General features: G+C 41.8%; 1 protein-coding gene and 1 long non-coding RNA gene across 3 annotated transcripts; both read left to right on the top strand.

Annotated features, from left to right (window-relative positions):
• Positions 1-1,279: 1,279 nt before the first annotated feature.
• Positions 1,280-24,512, top strand: LOC117452481 (interleukin-6 receptor subunit beta). Its single transcript, XM_034091153.2, has 15 exons — positions 1,280-1,565; positions 2,108-2,212; positions 2,903-3,014; positions 4,422-4,555; positions 5,691-5,821; positions 13,158-13,317; positions 14,007-14,095; positions 18,109-18,331; positions 18,936-19,136; positions 19,636-19,734; positions 19,809-19,949; positions 20,702-20,827; positions 22,493-22,577; positions 23,133-23,214; positions 23,673-24,512. Exons 1-15 carry the CDS (start codon positions 1,493-1,495, stop codon positions 24,006-24,008), a joined length of 2,097 nt encoding a protein of 698 aa, XP_033947044.1. The 5' UTR covers positions 1,280-1,492; the 3' UTR covers positions 24,009-24,512.
• Positions 6,086-8,901, top strand: LOC139434478 (uncharacterized). Of its 2 annotated transcripts, XR_011643822.1 has the most exons (3): positions 6,091-6,362; positions 6,437-7,958; positions 8,593-8,901. It is a non-coding gene; the product is annotated as an uncharacterized lncRNA (long non-coding RNA). The 2 variants fall into 2 exon arrangements; XR_011643821.1 differs by having other exon boundaries at positions 6,086-7,958.
• Positions 24,513-24,631: the final 119 nt, after the last annotated feature.

Here is a 24,631-nt window from a genome sequence, read left to right as displayed (position 1 = left end):
ACGTTTTCCAACGGCCGAGTCCTTGAGACACCTACGTGACACGTCGATGTGCGGACAACAGCCTGCGGAGCATCGAAGACGCGCTCAACGCTGCTTGCAGCTTTAATTTAACATTGATATTGAAGTTCTTGTTTCTGGATACAAGTAAAAAATATTGATTGGTGGACACAGTTCGGACATTCGGTTACAGTTGCAGCATGTGGCAGATGTTGTGAACGCTGCTGCCTCAGGAGGTCGGACCATCACCAAAATAACAAAGAAGTGTTCTAAAGAAGTGAAGAACAAAATGCACACACATTAGAAGTGCATTCACATGACACATGATTTGGTCTTTGCTCAACTGGTTGGTCGCAGAGCCTTGCAGTGAAACAGCTAGTTAGGTTTTGTTTCTACAGTTCCCTCCCTTGCGCCGCTACATGCAGCTCTCATCTGATTGGTTGTGCGTAAACAAGGTCAAAAATCGGAATAGATGGAGCTTTGGGTGCAGTGGTCGCAATGATTTCCAACAGTGCGAGACACTGAGTGTAGCGCGTCCGCTTAGTCGAGGGTGGAACCGCTATCCCCGTAGAAACGGCAACGTCAGCGCAGAGAGCTTTTATGGTGTATCATGTGATTGCAGCTTTACACAAACACAATAGGAGTGGGGTGACAGACACCATACCGCTTTTAACAAAAAATGTGTTTATAACACAGTGCCTTTATTGAGGTGACAGTGTTGAAGGGGGAGACAGAGGGGATGACACGGGCAAATGGTCAAAGGCCGGATACAAATCTGGGTCCTCTGCAGGGGAACCAAGCCCCAGTACATGGGCTGCCTGCTCTACCAACTGTGTTATACGGCGGCCCACAAATGCATGGCATAATAACATTACAACTGGAATTATATATTGCCATTGACTTGGGTTAGGGTTTGACAGTGTCTCCATTCAATAGTTTGTCCACCAGAGAGCAATGCTACTACTACAAATACTAGTTCTGCTGCTAATACTTCGTCTACAACTACTTACACAGACATGAATAAGAATACATTTTATTTGTACAGCAACCTCCATGCATATTATGAGTGTTTAGACATGAATACAATATTTACAGTATGTTTGAATTGGTCAGTGTTCCGGTGCCGTGCAGGTTTATTAACGTAGAAAAGCAGTGATCATTTAACAGGAAATGTAAATTGTAACACACACACGCATGCGCACACACACACACACACACACACACACACACACACACACACACACACACACACACACACACTTGATGTAATAATGGGTGTAACTTAAAGACATGGAGCAGTTTCCTGATCAACATTACATCTTCCTGATTCACCGCTCACAGCTTTCATACACCAGAGATTTTTTTTAAAAACAAGTTCTCTGAAGTCATGTAGTCCTTTTACATAGAAAATAATGGGTTTTGAAAGACGATGGACTTATTTTATGTTTACAATGAGCTAATCTTTTGAATATTTGGTAATTTTTTACCAGCTAAGATGGGCATCTGGTCTCACAAACTGTACATTGCTACGTGTACAGTGATGAGCCTCCTCGGTGTGTTTTCTCATGGTGAGTTCGCCACTATTTTACTGCTTGATTAAAGGAAAAATCGTATTTTTCTGAAATGTGTTGTGGTCGATCTGGATTAGTCTTGGTAATGATATGCACTTGTTGTTGGTGTATGTCATTTTTTCAGTGTTGGAAGTAGTAATCTGATTAACCTAAAGTAATATTTGAAATATAATATATATATTACAATATATATATATTATATAATATTTAATATATTATATATAAGTAATATTTGAGTAAAAATATAAGCAGTATAATGTACTTAGGAAGCAGAAGAAAACATCCTCCCTGTGTAAAATGGGTTGTTTCAGAGCGTTTCATGATTAAGCCCTTAGAATGCAGTTAATAATCCTGGTTTAACTTGTCTACTAAACTGGCCATTTGAACCCTGGGCGATGCATGAGATACATTTGAGTAAAACTGTTTAGTGATTCAAAACATGTTCTACTTGCCGGGAAGTTACATCACGTCTTGGTTTAGTTACGGTGTCCTTTCCTGAATGTAAGTCTTGCATTCTGCGTGTGTTCTGTGTGTGGCAGAGGTGACGGTGAGGGACTCTGAACTGAAGCGCTGTGAGGAGGACCAGCGGGTGTGTGTCACTGACCTCAGACACTGTGGCTCTCCAACACCTTCATCTACACAAAGTGAACAAACACACACACATTCGGCACTCAGTCAACATTTGTAGAATGTAACGAAGAACATTTACTCAAGTGCTAGCATAGTCTTATGTATAGAACCTTTACAGTCTACATATTTAATTATTATTACAATACACAGTGTCACATCAAATTCTGGGTCATGTCATCTTATTCTATTTTACATGTATATAATTCAATTATTTTTGCATTTGACATTGTGGTCCTTGCACCATGCTCTTGCTCCATTCGCTCATTTTCAGGTTCATATTTGTATTTTGTGCCTCTACTTACTATGACATGTCTCCATGCTTTAATGTTCATAAAGCTTTTTTTTCTCATACTGCCTCTGCTGCAGCACCTCTTTTAACCCTCTGTCTGAAACCAGAGCCCAGTCTGCAATGAACACACTACAGGAAAGGGAAAACCCCAAAAACACAATAGGGCCCCTCTATTTCTATTTTTCTTGCACTATTATTACCTCTGAAGGATATTCTACTGTGGGTTGCATTGTTGGAGTGGACTAGGACCTTCATAGCCAAAACTATGCTGTTACTATTGTGCAAATGACCATAAAACCTTTGAATCTCTAAGTGAAGATGGGGAGGACTAAAGCAATGTACCAATGTCAGTTCAGCTTTGCAGTGCATTTAATGTTCATGTCACCACCATAAGCCCTCTGTTGTTTTCCTACAGAGACACTGAACATGTCCTGTTACTACCAGATACCACACAGATCTATGACATGTGAGTTGAAGCAAGATTCAGACAGCCACATTGAGCCTGACGTCTCTCTCCTCTTCAGCAGGTAAACACTGATTAAAGAAGGCGGTTTACTAAAAAATAAAAATGTTGGAAGCTGTACTCCAGTTTCAGGCTCTGTATATGTCGCTACCAATGTCATTGGAAGTACGTTTACTTAAGTGAAAGTTGCAATTCCAAAGTGTATAAATACTCAGTTAGAAGTATTAGTCCCGCATTCAAAATTGTACTTCATTAAAAGTACAAAATTATTAACATCAAAATATACTTAAAGGTGGGGTAGGTACGTTTGAGAAACCGGCTCGAGATCGCTAGAATTTGAAAATACACAACCGGAGAAAATCTGCCACTTCCTCACAGAGCCCCTCCTCCAACACACACGAACGCGCACATGACCAATGAGGGCACGAGATAAATTTGTGCCCCGATGGAAGGCTGACAGGCAGGTAGGCCGTTGTACTTTTTACAGTATTACGGCTTCTACAGATGACATTTTTTTATGGATATTTTGTCAAAGCACTTAAGATATTCATTGGTAAAAAAAAAGTGCCCATAATGTAATATGGCCAAATTCAGAATTGTTGTATTATGTTATCAATGTATAAATGTGTTCACCGGAGCACTTGGTGAGGTTTGGGGATTATAAAGTTGACCAACTATCACTGGAAACCTAAAATGTTATCGCATGATTCTTTTCCTTCATTGCAGATCTGCTGTAGTGTTAACTAGCTAGCTAGCAAAGCTAACCTAGTCATTTCATATATAATGTTAAACACCTTCTTTGCAAGAGTAACAGTTGGCCAACTTTATAATCCCAGCACGCCAACTGGCATTTTAAGCTTGTTGCAGCTTTTTTTATTTGCAGCATTTTGTTTATGCAGCACTTTAAGTAAACGCTGCACATGTTTCGCTAAATTGGATACTTTTTTATTAGTGCTGCACGTGTTGTCAGGTTGGTGAAGATGTTTCATAATGTATGTGTTTTGGCGCATTTCTGTTTTTATATTGACATCGTTTTTGAAAGTGAGCACTTCCATTCTCCTGATGGAAGTGTTTGGGCTGTTGTAGCGGGCTTGCACAGATTGGCCAACGTAGTTCTGTACTTTAGTATTGCAGCAGGTAGACTTGGGGTCTATTTCTAACTATTTGATATACTATTGGGTATTTTACCTTATGATAATAATACACATTAATGTTTAAAATAATTTATATTATGTATGAATTACCTAAATCTGCAATGTAGCTAGTGAAATAAATGTGGTGGAGTCAAAAGCAAATGTTCCTACAAAATGCGACTTAGAAGTTTAATGTGAAAACACAAGTGAAGTACCTCAATTAAGTGTAGTATTTGAGTAAATGTTGTTAGAATTAAGTTTAAGATTACAAATGTGTATTAAAAAACAAGGTCTCATCCTCCATGTATTCCCCTTCTCCCTCTCTTTTTCTTCTTCAGCGTACATACAATCATCTCCTGTCAGGGAATATTCACACCAGCAGCGGTCCTCTCCGTAACCGCCAGGATCAAAAACTACATGATGATGGAGGAGATCTGGACCCGACCTCACACTGTGTTTCTTAACGATTCAAGTGAGTGGCAAAGATATTTCATCACTTCTCAACCCAGTAGCAATGAAGGAAGATGAACTCAAATGTTTTATTGAAAGAGGCTCCATTGCTGTATGCTTGATGTGGCTTTTCTCTTCCCTGTAGTGTTGTATAGGGTTGTGTGCATGTACTGTAAATGGTCTGCAAAGGCTCAAAAGGGAGTTTCTCTCCCAAACACCTGTAATGCCTTCATTGGACTCCTTTGTTTTCTTCCTGAATAAGTGACATCACTATGTAGCACGCACTCTTCTATTGGCTAGTGTTCCTACACATAGTATGTGATAGGCTAAGGAGGGGGGACATTTCCGACACATCTCTTAGTGGTTGACCAATCCCAACAGAGCAGGACAGTTTACAAATCAGAGCAGACTTGGCTAACATGGCCCAAAGAGGATGCTCACTTACGTTTAGCTTAAGCCCTGTCAGAGGCTACCCCGTATCAGTCAAATGAATCGCTCCAACACATTGTACATGATAGGCTTAGGGGCAGGACACTTACTGTAAGTGGTTGACCAATCACTACAGAGCCGGCCAGCTAACCAATCAGAGCAGACTTGGCTCTGGTTTCAGACAGAGGGTGAAAAGAGGTGCTGCAGCACAGGCAGTATGAGAAAAATAAAGAGCTTTTTGAACATCAAAGCATGGAGACATGTCCCAGTAGAGACACTACACACTAATATGAATCTGAAATTAGCATAAATAGGCCCCTTTAGGTATAAGTAATACCACAGTGTAGAAATACTCTGTCAGAAAGTACTTATTATGCAGATTTGCCATTTCGTAATAATATATTTTGTACTGCTAGATTATAATTAGTGATCCATTAATTTGTTCATTTTCTTATTTCTTATTTCTTACTTTATCCATAATAATAAATCATCATTTATGAGTTTTTGTATTCACAAAATGAAACTTACTAGTGTTATCAAATAAATGTAGTGGAATAAGTAAATCAAAATACCACAGAAATGTTACCTAAGTACAGTACTTGAGTAAATGTACTTGTTTTGCTCTCACCACTACCTAGTTATGACTGTGATACAAGCTAACTTTAATCTTGAATTGCTGTTAAGTCATGTACATATACTTGTTTTGTTTGTTTGTTTCCTCTCCTCAGTCAAACCCTCTCCGCCTGTATTAACTGTACTTGGCTCCACTGAGGACTCTGTTGTTGTGTCATGGAGAAGCAGCAGTTACGGCAGCTGTAGGCTTCGCTACAGAACCAACGATACTCACATATGGACCCTGGTTAGTTAACACTCTTATCACTCAATGTATGAGAACATTGAAATAATAATAATAGATTAAATGTGTATAGTGCCTTTCAAGGGACCCAAGGCCACTTTACATAGTGAACAAACAAACAAACAAACAAAAGGGGCAAATAATAGGTATGGCATTAAATAAATAGCAGTAGAGTGGAAGCAGGGGGACTGTGATGGGTTAGGGGCCAATTGAATTTTACTCAGTACATTAAATAAATTGTCGTATCTAAGTACATAGTCGAGATACTTTAACTTGGGTATTTCAAGTCTATGCACCTTCATTCTTTCATCTCAGATATAAATAATATACTTTTACACCACTCTCTTTGTTAGACATCTTTAGCTGCTTTTCAGACTACAGTTCAGTGAAAACCATTTATCTCCAGATGTGTTGATTTTGAATGTTAAGCTGCATTCACATGATACCTGATTTTCTGTTTGCTGACTTTGCGGTTGGGCGCAGAGCCTAGGGTGACCAGATGTCCCGCTTTGCGCGGGACTGCACAGCATTTTCACGACTTTTGGTGCGTCCCGCAAATTGAGACGATGTCCCGCATATTTCATTTTGATTGGCTAAAACGCTTTTCTTTAAAATCAGATTCATCCAATGGCTGTTGAGAAAGCAGGGAAGGCTATCATCAGGGGGCTGTGTTTGCTGTCAATCAAACTGTAACACACGGCGGGTGCTGGTCAAGTGTTAACCAATGAGAGTAACTCACTCACACACACACCCCCACCCCGCCAAACAACAACAACGAACGCAGGCGACGCAGCAGGTTATGGAAAATGAAGGAAACTGAAACTACAGCTAAGAAGAAAAGAAGATGCACATACAACAAAGACTGGGAAGACACTTACCCGTGGGTGAAGCCAGTGCAGGGCGACTCTCAGAGAGTTTTTTGCAATCTTTGCAAGAGTAATTTTTAAATTTTACATGGCAGTGAATACGACGTCAAAAGACACAGAGAATGCGATTCTCACAAGAAACGTGTCGCTCAAAAAGAGACATCCCACTCTATGGAGACATTCCTACTCAAACCAAAAAATGATGGTCACTCAGACAAGGTAACAGCAGCAAAAATAACCAGTGTTTACTATACAGTGCAACACTCCCATTCATACCGGTCAAATGACTGGTAACAAGCTAGCGCCGACCATTTTTCAAGACTCTGAGATAGTAAAGAAAATGTCATGTGGTCGTACAAAAGCAGCGTCCATAATAACAGATGTGCTTGCCCCTGCCTCTGTGGAGAGTTGTTTGACAGTTAAAGACACCAGTGGTTCTAGGTGACAGAAGGCCCTTCTGTTGCTGTGATGGACAAAACTGAAAGCTATTTTATTGTATGTATTATTATGTTTCTGTTCCCTCCTGGCCAGTGTTGGTTTTATTTTATCTATTAATTTATGGTGTGCCTACTTGTACAGGTAATACACTAGTTGAATTAAGAAGATGCATTTCTAAACACTTGAAGTGAATAATGCCTGCTGCCTTGGTTAGCCTTAGTTTACTTTTCTTTATTAAAAAACTGCATTTTGACTTCACTTTCTGCTCTGTTGTTATATATTTGTTACGTTTTTTTTTTCCGGGGGTTGCTGTTGAGAGGGTGTCCCACATTGTCCCACACAACCATACTCCTTGTCCCACATTTGGTTTGTTGGGATCTGGTCACCCAAGCAGAGCCTCGACGGCCCGTACACACTACAGGCGTCAAAAAAGGCTTCCAACGCTTCGCCCATTCATTTGAATGGGGTGACGTAGGATATTTTCAAACTCCGCCGAACTGCATTGTGGGTAGCATGGCAAGGCGTTGCAAGCCTCGCGAGCATCTATCGGCGTCAAAAGTTCAACAATGTTCAACTTTTGAGGCTCGAGGCTTGCTCGAAGCTGGCGTCAGCCAATCAAATCCCGTTTTTGAATTCTCGTCATTACAAGCACTAGCCAATCAAACCGCGTGTATGCAGGTCTCGACTATTTTCCTTATGTCAGAAAATGGAGGACAAATTAATCATTTCCGTGGCAAATGTCCCAGTCTTGTATGACTGTACTCTGTTCACCTACCGGGACCTAAACCGGAGGAACCAGGCATGGCGGGAGGTGGCAGAGACAGTTGGTGAAACTGGTAGGTTTTCAACTGTTTGGAGAGTTTATATCCAGTTTACTTCGTTTTAGCATTGAACAGACAGCTAGTAATGTAGTATAATAATAACATATTGTGGTGACTGACCACCTTCGATCGCCTCCGACTCCCATATCTCTCGGCACTACAATATCATATATATTAATAAAAAAATATTATAATAAGTATAAGCATAATATATAACATAACATATAATACATGCACAGCTATCAAGCATAGGCAGTATATTTAGCCAGCTAGTAATGTAGCATAACATATAATATATATTAATAAAAAAATATTATATATAAGTATAAGCATAATATATAATACATGCAGAGGGTGTCGTTTTTCTCATACTGATATTCTGATCAATCTGTGTTGTTGTATTTGCTGTAAAGTGTCTCTACTGTAGGCTAATTTTATTATATGTACAGCACTTTGGCTCGACCAAAAATCGTTTATAAATGTGCTATATAAATAAAACTTGATTTGATTCACAGCTATCAAGCATAGACAGTATATTTAGCCAGCATGGAATGTAGAATAAAAATAGCATTCATTAATGGAGGAATAATTTAGTAAATTAAAGAAATTCACTTTATTATTTATTAACTTTATTATTTCATTTCATTAGAGAACGTCTGCAAGAAAAGATGAAAGAAGTCTGCTGTCTGCTGTGACCAATTGCCCAGCCAACCCCACCAGTGGTGGAGGAGGACGAGGACTTTCAATTCTTCAAGAGCCTCTTGCCCACCATGAGGCAGATGACAAAGGCACAGAGGGCAAGAGTCCGCCTCGGGGTACACCAGCTCATTTTTGAGGTGGACCAGGAGAACAATGTATAATTTTTTCACACATACTGATCCACATTACATTTTTTTACACTCATCACACACACTTCACTCAAATTCACCAAATAAAACATTATTTCAAGTATGTTATGGCTATACTGTGTCTTCACTTGTTTATGTGGTTTGTCAGTTGCAACATACCAGAAGCTTCATGTATGTCGGTATATATAATGTGCTTTCTTCTGTAATTGGTCATGTGAAAACATATTGAAATTATGAGTGGTTTATCAGTAAAAACAGGGCTGAAAGAAAAAGGTTGTTAGTCATATAATAATATCAATTCAAGAAACATGTTTATTAGCAATGTTTGATTTTAAAATGGCTCATTCGGAACATTTGCTCTTTAAAGAAAATGGGTAGCTCTTAAAAGAGCTTTTGGTTTGGAGGAGCCATGGTGACCCTACACCACGTTCTGCTGCCATGACGACACCCTCCTCATTCAGATAGGAGCAGAAGGTCTCCCGCAGTTGGATGGATCGGCGTGTGGCGTTGTTTGAGCCCATCATAGGTGCATCGCGCAGGGTTGGAGCTTCATCACTCGACTTTGCGACGACAGGTGTGCGTGATGGTCTTCCTATTGTCTTCCTGCGGAGGAAGTTGTGCAACACACAGGTGGCCTTCACACACAACTCTGTTACCTCCGGGCTGGTGGTGATGACACGCCGGAACATTCTCCACTGAGATGAGAGGATGCCAAACGCACATTCAACCACCAACCTGGCCGAGGCGGTAGTTGAACAGCCTCCTGTGAGGTGACGTCCAGGGAACGGACGCAGCAGGTTGTCCAGCAGCGGAAAAGCCTCATCCCCAACAAACACATGGGGAAGAAGGCCGAGCCACTCTGCTCCTGGGGTGAGGGTGTCAGGTGGTAGCTGCAGACTGTCATCTCGGAGGCCCTCTCCAAATGCAGAATTCCGCAGGCTCCCACCGTCGCTGCTCCTTCCAAAACCTCCGACATCCACTACCCTGAAGAGGTACTGGGCATCCACGACAGCCAGCAGTACCAAGGAGTGGGTGGACTTGTAGTTGAAGTAGAGGGACCCAGAATTTGCCGGAGCCTGGATCATCACGTGCTTCCCATCAATGGCACCAACGCAATTTGGAAAGTTCCAGCGCTCCTGGAACCCAGCAGCGATGGCTCTCCAGTCCTCGGTCTGTGGTACCGGCATGGTCTCCTCGACCAGGGCGGTCCAGATGGCACCCGCAACCTCCTTGACGATGACAGCCACAGTTGTATGCCCGACCCGATAGCTGAATGCTATGGTCCTGTACGAGTCACCGGTTGCCAGGTACCTGAGAAAAAAGTAATATACAAGATTAAAAAAAAAAAAGGTTATACGCCACGCAGACACACAATTACACCATAGGCAGACACACACATCACAGACATACAATTACACCACAGGCAGACACACAATTACACCACAGGCAGACACACACATCACAGACATACAATTACACCACAGGCAGACACACACATCACAGACATACAATTACACCACAGGCAGACACACAATTACACCACAGGCAGACACACACATCACAGACATACAATTACACCACAGGCAGACACACAATTACACCACAGGCAGACACAGACACACACATACAATTACACCACAGACAGACACATCACATACATACAATTACACCACAGGCAGACACACAATTACACCACAGGCAGACACACACATCACAGACATACAATTACACCACAGGCAGACACACAATTACACCACAGGCAGACACAGACACACACATACAATTACACCACAGGCAGACACAGAAACACATCACAGACATACAATTACACCACAGACAGACACATCACATACATACAATTACACCACACACACACACACACACACACACACACACACACACACACACACACACACACACACACACACACACACACACACACACACACACACACACACACACACACACACCACACACACACACACACACACACACACACACACACACACACACACACACACACACACACACACACACACACACACACACACACACACAGGGGAGCAATACTGCGTTTACCTAGCTATCTTAATTAATGTCATTCATCTGAACTAAATCACAGACTTTATTCATCCATTGCATGCATTCTCTTTCTTTATATACAGAGTCATATTAAATAAGTAGAAATACACAAAACGTACCTTAGGCAGATGGCGAGTCTTTGCTCATCCTGAAGTACTGCTGAAACAGTTCACCATCCAGGCGGAGCTCTTGGACAAGAACGTGGTATTCCCCCCGTTGCAGACGTTTTTTGAGTATCGGATGTACCCAACAGCGACGCACTTTACGTGGCCTACTGCGATACATTGAATAAACCAACGCTACCGTTGCTACAAAACCGGCATCCATTTTGGCAATAGTGAAGAAGAGCCGGGCTTTTTTTTGCTTTGTATGCCGGGGGCGGGCGGGAGATTCCTGATTGGTTGTTGGTCGCCTTGGGCGCGAGAAAGCGTCAAGCCTCGGACACGCCCAGCTTCAAGCTTTTCTGACGCCTGTAGTGTGTACGGGCCGTTATGGTTAAAACAGGCTTCGTCTTTATGGTCACATCCTCTGCTAGCTTGCGCCGCTTCATACAGCTGTTATCTGATTGGTAACGCTGATAACATTTTAACTGATTGCAATGCTCCTCGAAAATTCAAGTGGTGCGCAACACTGAGGGTAGCGCTCCCACTTGATCAGGCGGCACCACTCAGTCCATGGTAACACAACGGCAACCCCAGTGCAGAGCCGCTATACTGCGTATCATGTTCATGCGGTTTTAGGGTTAGGGTTAGGTATGTGATAAATTAAGGGATGAGGTGTTGCCCTTTTGTGTTTACAAATTCTCCTACTTGTAATTTGTTTGATTAGCTAGAAAATGCATTGTCACAGATCAGAAAACAGGGTTGTTATTCTGAGAAACTCAGAATAATGAAGTACACCCTTCTAAGAAGGAGCTTGTCCCCAGATGCAGTCAGTCCCCAACATGTGAGTGTGTTAACAAGCTAAATTCCCTATTAGCAAGAAGTTAGGAACACATGAACAAATTCAAAAGAAACCTGTTAGTACCTTTGAGATTTTGGCCCACTGTTCTTCTAAACCCCTTCTTTTGTCTCAGTGTTGCCCTTTGGTTTTCCTTCTAAGCATTCCTTGGCTACAGGTGTTATCTACTGCGCTAAGACCAAACTGGTTCCAGATCCATTTCTGAGCTAGTACTCGATTGCGAATCAGTTCTACCTGTTTCCACCGCAGCGGGGCCTGCTGCGGGCCCACATACTAGTTCGTATTTATAACCAGAAAACTGCTGGTCAAGAACCAACAACTGAACACGTCTGGCTTACGTCAGGGGAGGGAATATCCTGATCAACAACAACAAAAACCTGCAAGACTAACTTACTAACCATCTTAATTGATGCTGGAAAGCTAGGTATTTTGAGCTGTATAAAGCAGGGGCGTAAACGGTTCCGTCATGATGCAAGATGACGCAGCTCCACTCGGGCACCGGGCGGTGGCAAAGGAACTGGGAACTATCTTTTTCATGGTAAAAGGGGTAATTGCGTACCCTGACCCTAACAAGCTGAAATCCCCAAAGCCTATGAGCACAGGTACACAAATATTAACAAATTGAAAAAAGAAACCTGGAAGAACCTTTTAAGATGTTGGCCCATTACTCCTCTGAGCCCCTTTATTTTGTCTCAGTGTTGCCCTTTGGTTTGAACTTTTTGAATTTTTCCTTAGGCTAAAGGTGTTACCGTGTACTCTAACCCTAAAAACCAGATGCGATAATGGGAAACCCCTAAAAATTAGAATACAACTGGTAACTCAAAATGTTTGGATACTTTTATTTAGAAAATACCTTCAGAATGCCCTAGATCAGGGGTGTCAAACTCAATTTCATCGCGGGCCACATTTGCATAAAGGTTGCACTCAAAGGGCCGGTTGTAACTATATAAATATATAATATATATATAAAATAATGTGTTATAACTTATATTACATTATTGCCTCTGAATTGGATTAGTATCGGATAGGATAGTAACTTAGTCATTAACTACATCTGAAAGCAGAAGTCTCTTCAGTGTGCATGTCACAAAACGAGATGCATTGTGGGACATGTAGTTTATGGGCAACCTGCTTCTGTAAAGTGGCATGTAATCGTATAATAAACGTATTATATTCTTTGCAAGCTCTTGCGGGGCCACATCAAATGAAGTCGCGGGCCGGATTTGGCCCCCGGGCCTTGAGTTTGACACCCCTGCCCTAGATAATCAGCTACCAAATACCACATACAACCAGCTAGTCTTTGCTGTCTGTGTTTTGTTTCCAGGCTGCTGGTTCTGTCCCGTCACACCAGGATCAGACATTGAACTACAGGATGAAAGACCTCCTGACCTTTACCTTCTACCAGGCTGGCGTGGCCTGCAGAGAGGAACCCGGCTTCTGGAGCGACTGGAGTTCTGACGTCGGCGCGAGGACGCTGGAACTGGGTAACGGTTTACATTCAAACAGAAATTCAATTATAGTCTGAAACTCAGAAGAAGTGTTTCCATAAAACGATTGAAATAGTGTCTCAGCATAACCTGCTATAGAGTGGTGCTAATGCTCGCTCAAGAGTAAGGACATCAGCACTTTTTTTGTCTCGAAGTGTATGTGTTTTTTAGCATGTTTGTGCTTCGTTGCCTGAAATATAGTCTGTGGTTTACATCAAATTGACACATTTTGATATACGACATAAAATCCTTCAGTAAATACCCCACTCAAGAATGTTCAAAGTTTCATTTAAACAGCAGTTGCTAATGAGACTAAATTAGACTGCTTAACGCCATTGAGTCAATACTAGTCTGCCTTAAGCGTAGAGTTGTTAATGTGCAGCCATGCAGCCATGATGGTGTTGGTTTTTAGCATAAAGATAACTTGTTACTCCTGCCAGGGACATTTATTCTTCAAAAATCACAAAGAGGTGTTAATAAGTGGAGATTATCCTGCGGAACAAAATGTGTTAAGTATCTTAAATGTTTGTTTTCCCCAGAGCTTTCTGTCTGCAATATTCCAAAACCCAATGGAACAATCCCATCCCGTCATAACTGCACGACTATATCGTTTATACCAATTACAGAAATGTTTTTTTACAAGAGCAGTCAAATCAGCTTGGAATGTTTTGCTTTGTCTCTGCCAGCGCCGTCCAGGCCTCCAGAGGTGTGTTACAGAGTGGAGGACACTTTGAAAGACTCTGATGGATCCTTTCTGCTTTATCTCATGTGGAAGGTATTTCAGAATTCCTTTTAAGTCATCTATAAAATGGTTTCCCTTTTCAGCCTAAAAAATAAACAAGTAATATGAATAGACAAGTAATATGAAAGACAAACAACTGAACTTATTACTGGTTGAATGCAAAGTCGTATTGAATAGCCTGCTTGCATTTGTTTAATAGTAGCTAATTCTGAGGCAACTCGAGCGTCAAATTTGCGTGACGCTTTCTCGTGAAAGACAGAGTAAACAAAACAAAAACTCAAAGCCGCGGCCCAACTCGCGCGAGTGAATCGATGCGATGCAAATCATTGCGCCATGTCCAGTGGGAACGCACCATTACACAGTATAAGACAGGAGGCATGTATAAAAGTGTAAACAAAGTTTACAACCTTTATTAAATAAAGCCGATACAAATTGCAGGGACCAGAGAAGGTAAAATAAAACAACAAAAACAAAGAAAAACTAAACGAGAACAGACCCGAGAGCAGGGACACAGGCAGGAACTGCGAACCGAGAAGGAACATACGAGAAAAACCATGAGAGACAAGACACAGCTGGAGAGGAGATGAACCACAGGGGCAGCAGGTGAACACACATCAGACAATCACACAGGCAGGAAAACACAAAGAAAGGAAGTAAAAACAGACACAGACACAAGGAGGAAATACATATCAAAATAAAACAGTATAGGAGTTTACACCCACACTCACAGGCACACAGGCAGAGATCCAGTGTGATGCACATGGCTTTACTACGAAGCAGGATTTGGGGTCAAATCAAATCAAGTTTTATTTATATAGCACATTTATAAGCGATTTTTGGTCGAGCCAAAGTGCTGTACATATAATAAAAATAGCCTGCAGTAGAGACACTTTACAGCAAATACAACAGCACAGATTGTTCAGAATATCAGTATGAGAAAAACGACACCCTCTGTCCTTAGACCCTTTGTCCTTGGACCCTCTGTCCTTAGACCCTCACATCGTACAAGGAAACACTTCCAGAGAAAACCCACAGTTTAAGGGAACGTGGGAGAAACCTCAGGGAGAGCAACAGAGGAGGGATCCCTCTCCCAGGACGGACAGACGTGCAATAGATGCCGTGTGTAAATGGAAGAGATAATACATTTGACAGCATATAGACCGAATGTTAGGAAATGCATGTGTCTGTAATAAGAAGATGAATCCACGAGGATGTCAGCTACAATCCTGTGGAAGCCATCAGGGAAGCAGCATGACGAGACCCAAGGCAGGACCGCAGAGACAGGTTCAGCCACGACCCGAAGTCCACGACTTAATCCGATAGAGGATCCAAGACACAGGACCACAGCAAGAGGATCAGCCTCGACTCCGGATCCCGGCGTAGATATAGATACAAAACAAGAAACAAGATGTGGCTGGGTTAATCGGAACAAGAGAATACACAGACACAGACAGAGAGGGAGAAGGTCATTGGATAAAAGTTATTCTTGATAACCCTCTAGAAAGATCTCATGAACTTCCCCACTCAATCTATCAAGACCCGAGCAGTTCTATTAGATATAGATAAGAAACAGAGAGAGGGAGCACCGTGAGGGTCAGTGAGGTAACTTCAGGGTTAACTCAAAGTTCATATTCCTACGACGCTGGTTCACTACGTGTGAGTGAACAATACGTAGGATGGCTCCTTGGTGTTATGTTGAACACCAGACCTGCACCAGAGCAGGTCATGTTTGAGATAAAAGATCAACTCTGTGGCAGCACCGCCTGCTGACCAACACAGTTTTAACTGCTGTATGCAGCAAAGACGGCCGGCAAAAGTCGACGACTGTGTGAACATGTCAATTAGTAGAATATCATTGCCCATCTTTAGACCTATCATTATAACATTTGCTGTAAGCAAGCGTACTGAAATATGAGCCAGAACATAAGTAACGGGAGCAAAGTGACGCACTGTAAGTGCACGTCCCCGACACGTCGCACTTATCAATCGGTGGTGGCGAAGTCCATCGGGACTTGGCTTGGCAACTGGAAGGTCACCAGTTCAAGTCCCGGAAAGACCAAGTGCTACCGAGGTGTCCCTGAGCAAGGCACCGTTCCCCACACTGCTCCCCGGGCGCCGTACATAATGGCTGCCCACTGCTCCTAACACTAGGGTGGGTCAAATGCAGAGAAACCATTTTGTTATTAGTACCTGTATTATGTAAGGACAATAAAGTTGAATCTTCTTCTTCTTTATATCATATCATCACTTATCTGTGTCAGCTTCTTGAGCCGTGCAACTCACCAGAGTCGTGCACTCACTGTCACAGCATACTGTGAGAAGTATTTCAAGCATAATTAAAGTCAGATCCAGTGGGGCAGTGATATTATGAACCTTTTAGTTTGAAACATCTATTCTCTCTGCTCTTTGCAGCTGCCCGTGGCTTTTATCCTGGATTAAGTGTTGAAGTCATGGATGTTTAAAGTTGAACTTTTCATATTTGTCTCATGTGATAGATTACTCTTCATTCATGATGCGAGGTCAGTACATATCTCCATGTTTGTACTCCATATCAAATGTTGCTAGCCCCGCCCCTTTCACGTGAACGCGCTCTTAGCCGGACAGAGAAACCCTGGGTTCACTTGCCGAGTTGATAACCAGCGTCGTAAGACCGCTTAGCGAGATTGTTTTTGTTAGATAAGCCATGTAACTCAAAGATATCTAGGGTCTGTTGAACTGGCTTCGCCGTACCACATTACATTACATGTCACTCGTTAGACGCTTTCATCCAAAGCGGCTTAATAATAATACTAATACTAATAACTTAAATGTATATAGCGCCTTTCATATACCCAAGGATGCTTTTACAAAGAGGGGGGGGGCACTAAACACACTCTAGGAGAGAACACAATGGGACTACAAAGAAAACAGACAAGAAGACTACAATGTGTGATGTAGTTTGTGAGGGCAGGGGGACGAGTAACTAAGGTTGGAATGCTATTAGAAGAGACTAGTTTGCAGGGTTCCCTTGAAGATGTCCAGAGAAGGGGCATCACAGGTTTCAGCAGGGAGGGAGTTCCAGAGGGTTGGGGCAGCAACACTGAAAGCACGGTCCCCGAAAGTGTGGAGGCGTGAATGGGGAATGGAAAGCAGGCCAGAGTCTGAGGATGGAAGAGTACGGGACGGGATGTATGGGCGGAGAAGATCTATGAGGTACTGAGGGGAAAGGGAATGGAGGGACTGATGGTGAGGAGGAGGAGTTTATATTATGTGATGCAGGACTTGATCGGGAGCCAGTGGAGGTGACGTAGGGTAGGGTAAGGGTTACATACATTCAATACTGTGGGCAATCCCCACAGGAGCCATTTTGGGGTGAAGTGTCTTGCTCAGGGACACAACGACATGCTGACTGCAGCGGGACTCAAATGTGCTCTCCCCTGATCCGAGCGCACCTCTCCCCTGATCCGAGCGCACCACCCCACTGAGCCACAGCATCCCCTGTGTTTGTCAGTATCTGTCAGTAATGTTAGCAAATGTTGCTAGTTATTGCAAAGAAAAACAGGCAGATTGATTAACTAATTTGAAATGCATGACACCAAATGTCACTAGTGAAAATAAGAAATGTATAAAGTTTGGTTGACTAACAGAAATATAACCCTAACTTACAATATCTAATCAAATATCATAAATAAAGCAGCGACTGTATTCGCCATGACATAGACAGTCTGTGTTTTGTATATGTTTAACTTTTGTCCAGTTTCTGAACAGATATGAGGAGCTGTGAGCTCTGAGTGTGTGCTAACAGCTAACGGCTGATGTGTTGGGCCAATCACGAAGCGTCATTTCTTGACTGGCAGCAAAAACAACCAATCACAGCAGTGCTTCTCTGGCTGGCTCTGTCCAATCATAAACAAGAAGTGTTCTCCCTAAAGGAATACCCTTTCCGTCCAATGTGAAATGCTGTGGTGTTTTGTGAAATGTAGAAGTGTATACAATATACTGACTTGTCAAATCTCTAAACAAATGTGGTATAAAATGTCTTGTGCTTACGCCCCTTCTCTCTGCAGCATCTCGACCTCCCTGGTACCAGAGTTCGTATCCATGGATACCAGGTGAGCTACAAGCTGGTGAAGAATCAGCAGGCGCAGGACAGATTCACTCAAAATGTCACCGGGTCAATGGCGCTCCTGGTGGTGAAGGAGGGGAACTACAGAGTCACAGTTTCAGCTTTCAACACGGCTGGCTATGGACCTGCTGCTCATCTCAGCACTGACACACAAAGACAAAATGGTGAGCGCCACAAGGGTTACTTCATGTAAATAATTAGTTTTTTATATAAGGTTCATGTTGAGGTACACAAAGAAGCAAAGGATTCTGTAATATAAGTGAAATCTGCATAAAGTTGCATATACGATCATAAAGATTGCGGCTTTCCACTTTTGCAATATCCTGTCAGTGAGTGTACATGTTTGAGTTGTCTTGCAGAGAAGGAAGCAACAGAGCAGCATCATGATGTTCAGATACATCTTGTTGCAACACAACATTATCTAATCAAATGTTCTCTGCCATCATGAACCTGTCAAGAGATTTGTGTTGTTTGTTTCAAATGTGTTTTAAATTCCTGAACTGTGCAAGGCACGAGACTGGATGAGATGCCAGTAAACTCTTATACGCATGGTTACACATTTATTTTTTTATATTTAGTTTGCTAAATATTGAGATTATTGATTTACGGACAACCTGTCCAGGAATTACTCCGCTGCTCACAGCGAGCGTGCACAGACTCACTTGTACACCAACGCCTAAATGCATTAATGATGATTTGCAACATATCCTACCACAACAGAATCTTGGTTTTCTCCATCACTCATAATCCTTTGGTGGATTTCTGCAGCTCTCCCGCCAGTCAGCAGCTTGTGGGTTTCCAGTTCTCTCCCGGTTATGAAAGGCCTTCTTGTCCAATGGGAGAACCCCAAGGCCCTGCCCTCCGTCCCGCCAGTCAGTCATCTTGCCATTCACTGGCGTTCCGAGACTCGTCCATCTACTAGCCGTGGGACCACAGTGGGCAACTTCACCACCTCCACTGTCATACAAGGTGGAATCGAATCCTGATCTTCCTCTGTTCCATGTAAATCTATTGTGAGCCTCACTGTTACACGTTCCTTTGTTACCATGAACACACACACTGGAATTCATTAGTATTATTCTTGCTGTCACTAAACACTCACAAGAGCACCAAATGTGGATAATCCACCACTGAAAGTAGTCCCTAAGAAAAGTACCATTTTGGGTTTGTTTGATAAAAAAAAAACACTACAGTCACAAGCTTTTTTAGGATCACCAACATGCATTAAATGGTCATGGCCATTTCCACTGATCATAATTCCATTGTTGAGGTCTACTAGAATAGATTTACATTGTTCAATTTTCCAAACTCACATTGGTTTCTCACAGCATCTCTGTATAGTGTGTGTATTCACTCTGTCCTAAACGGCCTGTTGGAGCTCCTGCCCCCCCCTCCCTTTAAGGTTAAGAATACCATGAACAGTTTGTTCTATATGTATGTCAACTAAGAGTGTGTGGTGTGTTTCCAGATGTTAACCCCGAGGACTCCTACCTGATTACGGTGTTCCCCGTCTATAACCAGCAGTGTGGATCTCCTCAGTCGCTGCCGGCCAGTCTGCAGCAGGGAGGTGAACATGGTGGTCGTGATGATTGCATCCACTCTTTGGAACAAAGCAACATAATAATACATGTGTTTTCTCAGCTCTTGTGGAGGCGGTCCAACTGAAGGTGGTGGGCGTGACCAAGACGACAGTAAAGGTGGAGTGGGTGTGGCAAAGGAAGGCTGGAACAGTCACAGAGAACAGATACAGAGTGATGCTGAGGAGAGACTCAGAGAGACAAGGTGTTCTTCTAAAGCAGGGGTATTCAAAGCTATGATGGTGTAATCATGGAGGCAGCCATGTCATGCTTTCTGGTAGCGCCATCATGCCATTCTAGACAATGTGCGTCATTTTGTCCACGAGTAGTTGGCATCAAGTTGAGGTAGAGGCTACTTTATGCAAATCAGGGGCATCCAGCGCGACTTGCTGCTTCTGGAAACGTTTTAATTTAAAAAACATTCAGTCTGAAATTAAGAAAGATTTCTCCATTGCTTATTTCCCAAATTCTTCAAAAAAAAAACGATTCCGGGTATGTTTTCGTTACATAAGAGACCATTTTTCCTAAGGAGTTCAGTTGGTGGTTTACAAGTCCCAGAGGTGGCAAGAGCCCCTGCGTACAACAGCACCCCCGAACATGTACAATTACTGTTAGCCCTAGCTGCTAGCATTGTTAGCTGATAGCCACCAGTTGAGAGCTTTGTGGAGGCAAACCTTCTACTGAAACATTTAAATACCTTTTTATTAGGAAATCCCATTCTGGAAATCTGCTCAAAGCACACATTTTCAAATATAAAACGTAATGATATAAGGCGCTCAAAGTAGAAGGTGAATTCAGACAAAGCAATATATTTCCTCACTGCTGTTTGGAAGCTAAAAGTGAATCAGTTGGTTCATTATTTTAAAACCTCAACTGTGAATGTTTCTCAAGTCACATTTCCAAGTTGTTTGACGACCCATCGGTAGATAAGAGCATGCATTGCTTCCTCCTTTTCAGCTCTGTCTCTGTGGCCGGACCAATGGCAGCTCACCTTCATCAACCTGAAACCCAACACTGAGTATTCTCTTCTCCTATTGGTTGATAATGCAACTAGAAACATCATCCCTGTGAAAACAAGCGTTGGTGAGTGTAACTTGTTTTCTAAAAGCAGAATGCCATTTATAACTTAGTCCCAGTGTATTTGAACTGTTGGATATTAAGAAGAAATCTCCTTTCCTAACACAGGAATAAGGATAAGATATGATTTGTTGTTTAGAGGAGGATGTTATATGCTATATGTGGTAGATTTTCTTTCCATCATGATCAAAGGGCTGATATAATATACCATTATTGGGATATAAGACATCGTCTTAGATTTTGGATGTCATAATATGGCATTATGGTCGTCTTTTCCTGGTTTTAAAGCCTGCATTAAGTTCAATTGAATGTGAATATGCCAAACTGTTCTATATTTTCAACTTCAATCAGTCATTATATTATACGATTCATTTCCCCAAATCTCATTGGGTAAAAAAATATTTTATATTTTATAAAGCACCAATAGTCAACCCTGCAATTCATTTGATAAAAAAAGATCAGTTACGATACCAGAACAAACTGTTCTCCCTAGTAGCAGTCCTCCAAGCTTACAGGCAATACTTAAACTGATATCTAAAATGCAACACTTAACATTTATTTCACATTCTAGCACCTAAATTAACATGGACGAATGTATTCTAAGGGCCAAGAAATAATTTCAATAATTTAATTGAGTAAGTAAGATATTGCTATAATACTTTTGACGTAAAGAATTGGCAAGGCCTGGAAAATAATGTCTGAACACTCAATTCTACAGTGACCGACAGGTGCTAACGCGCTACAACGTCGCAACACACTTCCCTTAGGAGAAATGCGCTGCCGTTCCAAACAAACGATGCAAATATAAAAACACACATGGGACAAAACACATGCGAATAAAGAAACATCTTCACCAACTTGACAACACATGCGCAGAGTTTAGAAAACATTCACCAACTTGAGGAAAGTGCGCAAAGTTGACTAAAAGCACTGCAAATGAAAAATGCTGCAAGAACGTCAAAACTCAACGGCGGGACACGACGAAGGGATGCGTGCACACAGCTCAGCGCACTGGTTGACATTCAGGGAAACGTGTCCGTTGTATTTTGAGCATCTGGCAGCGTTTAGTTTTTGCAAGTAAACCTTATTCAGACAAGACATCCAGGATGAAATATATTAATAAAATGGCACAATCTAATTAATATGTGCTACGGTCCAAGCGTTTCTTGCTTACTGTGGTATCTACAGTGTGATGTCATTAGAGGAATACAAACATTTACACATAAGCCCTTTCTCATTTCTCAAATGTTTGCCTCCTTGACACCTTGACTCCTCGACTCCACTGTAGTGACCCGGAAATAGATTTCAGCGCGCCATCTTGAAGGACATCTGATTTCTCTAAATGAACATCGAGGATCGAGCATTGATGAGGCTCTCTGGATCACTCAATTATATATATATATATATATATATATAGCCTAAATTATACTCTTTATTTGTAGGCTTTAGTAGTAGATATTTTTCATAAAACCATATACTGTAGTGCTTCACATAATAAAATATACAACGGCTGTAGCATAATGTTATGCTTTCGGAGCTCTCTCCCAGGGTCCCCTCCGCATCACCTGTGGGCGGGACTAAGACATGAGGCTAGGAGTCGAGGAGGGGAACATTGAGAAAGGGCTATAGTAGTCCTTTGATTCTGACCTTACCATGAATGTTTCATTTCAGATGAGGTGCCAGCGGTTGCTACAGCAACGCCTCTGCTGCTGCTGGCTCTTACTGTATTCATCATTTCAATCCTGTCCAGGACTGTGTAAGTCAACACACACACACAGTCACGGTCACATCCGAGGGTTCCAATAAATACAATGTGAATACACTTCCTGGTTTGTGGCTGGTGATTGGTTGGCTGCATTACTTTTACATCATTCTGTGCGCTTCATCAGCACCTTTATCATTTGGTCCGTCAATCAGTAATGGAAACATTGGTAAAAATGCTGATGTAACATATTATAATAATAGTGTTTACTATGATGACGTGTTTGGATTATTATTATATTCTGCTTTATAAATGTGTACGCTGCATTACACTGCTGTAGATGTTTAATGTGCTTTTATATTCTGTTGGGTATAAACTACCGCAATGCATCATATACTTTAACATCATCACATGTTGGGAGCTTTGCCACCATCTTGTGAGAAGCATATATCTCAGGAAAGTCAACTGTTCATAAGCTCAGAACTGACGGCAGTTTCAGCTTTGTTACATTGCATTTTCCCACTGATCATAAAAGATTTTAAAAGTAGTTTATTACATTTCAAAACTAGAATTATATTTCTCTTTCTCTTTAACCCCTTTACTCTGCAGGTACAAGTGGTATTTCTTTCCGCCCCTCCCCAGCCCTCGGGGCAGTACGACAGGCCAGTGGCTGATGGACCCTAATCACCATGTGAGTGTTTAAACTGCTGTGTTCATGTCTTTTTCATTCAGATCCAAACACGAAAAGGTTACAGAAACAATCCTGTTGTCTATGTTTCTCATATTCAGTTTAAAAGTTGTAAAGATATGTTAATTTCCCCCCAATGTTTTTCTGAACATAGAAATAAGACAGATTAATGCAAATGTTTAACATTCGTTTCGAACATGTTTTTACATTGTTATTCTTGTAATTTGTTTATTGTGAAAGTTGATTCTATGTTTTTTGAAATTGACAGACATTATTAAGCTCTTGATTTTCGTTACATTTACAACTCTTCACTGACAATTTATGATGTCCTATTGAAATATTTAACATTATTTAATCATTCGAGAAATCAGATAAAAAAACTGAAACAAGACTTTTTTTTTTTGGAAAAACTATAATATATATTTCCTGATTAAAATCCAATCAATTATCCCACTCAACAGAAAACTGCAGAGAGAAACATCCTTCATATTGAGGACTTCCAGCTGATGGATGGACTTGGTGAGAATGGTATCATCATGATTGGCCCAAACTTCAAGTCCTCCTATGAAGAGGACCTAAATGAAAACAACGCTCCGCTGTCAATCAGCCAACTCAGCACTAAACCGTCAGCCCTGAAAGTGGACACAGACTATATACCTGTGGCTCCAGTGACAACAGAACACCCCCTCATTCCTCTCCAGTTCTATGAAGCTGACTATGGATTTAACTATCGAAGAGTTTTCACATCTGAGGAGAGACGAGAGGCCGATGCTGCTCAACTGAGTCAAAGAAATTAAGCCAACGTCTGCTTTCCAGAGGGAGAGCACCGACCAGGCGACTTTTCTGAGAGAGCCCATCAGGCAGAAGCCGCTCTAAAATTTAATTTTCCGGAATTAATGGCAAACAGCTGTGTTAATCAGATAACATGCGAGGCAGATTACATGGAAAACGGATGTGTGGCCTGATTATACAGAAAACTGCTGCTTAACTTCAAACACTGCAGATGAAGACTGAACATCAGTGCTGCATGCTGAGGCAAAGAGGACTAGTAAGAGACGAAGGTTAAACACATGCTGATGCCTCCTAGTGGCTGTCATTTCCATTACACAGCAAAAACAAAAGCTAACCTTGAAAGTTGATTCGGCAGTACAATCCTAATCTTAAACTACAGAGCAAAGCACAATGGTCCTGTGCGATCAGGACGAGGGTTTGAGTACATTGAGGCTCGAGCATGTTAGCTATCTGGGCTTTTAAAAAAATGGTATAAGTAGTTGAGACTTCTAGAATTCTCAGCCTTTTTTCTAAAAAAGTAGCTAGCACTGTCTCAAAAGTAGGGCTGCTCGATTACGGCAAAAATCATAATCTCGATTATTTGGGTCAATAATTGATATCACGATTATTAAAAACGAAAAATATTGGA

The sequence above is a fragment of the Pseudochaenichthys georgianus genome, chromosome 9 (assembly GCF_902827115.2).
Source record: "Pseudochaenichthys georgianus chromosome 9, fPseGeo1.2, whole genome shotgun sequence".
Taxonomy (NCBI): Eukaryota; Metazoa; Chordata; class Actinopteri; order Perciformes; family Channichthyidae; genus Pseudochaenichthys; species Pseudochaenichthys georgianus.
Note: the sequence above shows the minus strand (reverse complement) of the source record. Positions and strands in the feature narration are given on the sequence as shown.

Coding starts and splice junctions, on each gene's coding strand:
- LOC117452481 (XM_034091153.2), top strand. CDS start 1,493: ATGGGCATCTGGTCTCACAAACTGTACATTGCTACGTGTACAGTGATG. Junction 18,332..18,935: donor TGACACACAAAGACAAAATG/GTGAGCGCCACA, acceptor GGATTTCTGCAG/CTCTCCCGCCAGTCAGCAGC. Junction 22,578..23,132: donor TCAATCCTGTCCAGGACTGT/GTAAGTCAACAC, acceptor TTTACTCTGCAG/GTACAAGTGGTATTTCTTTC.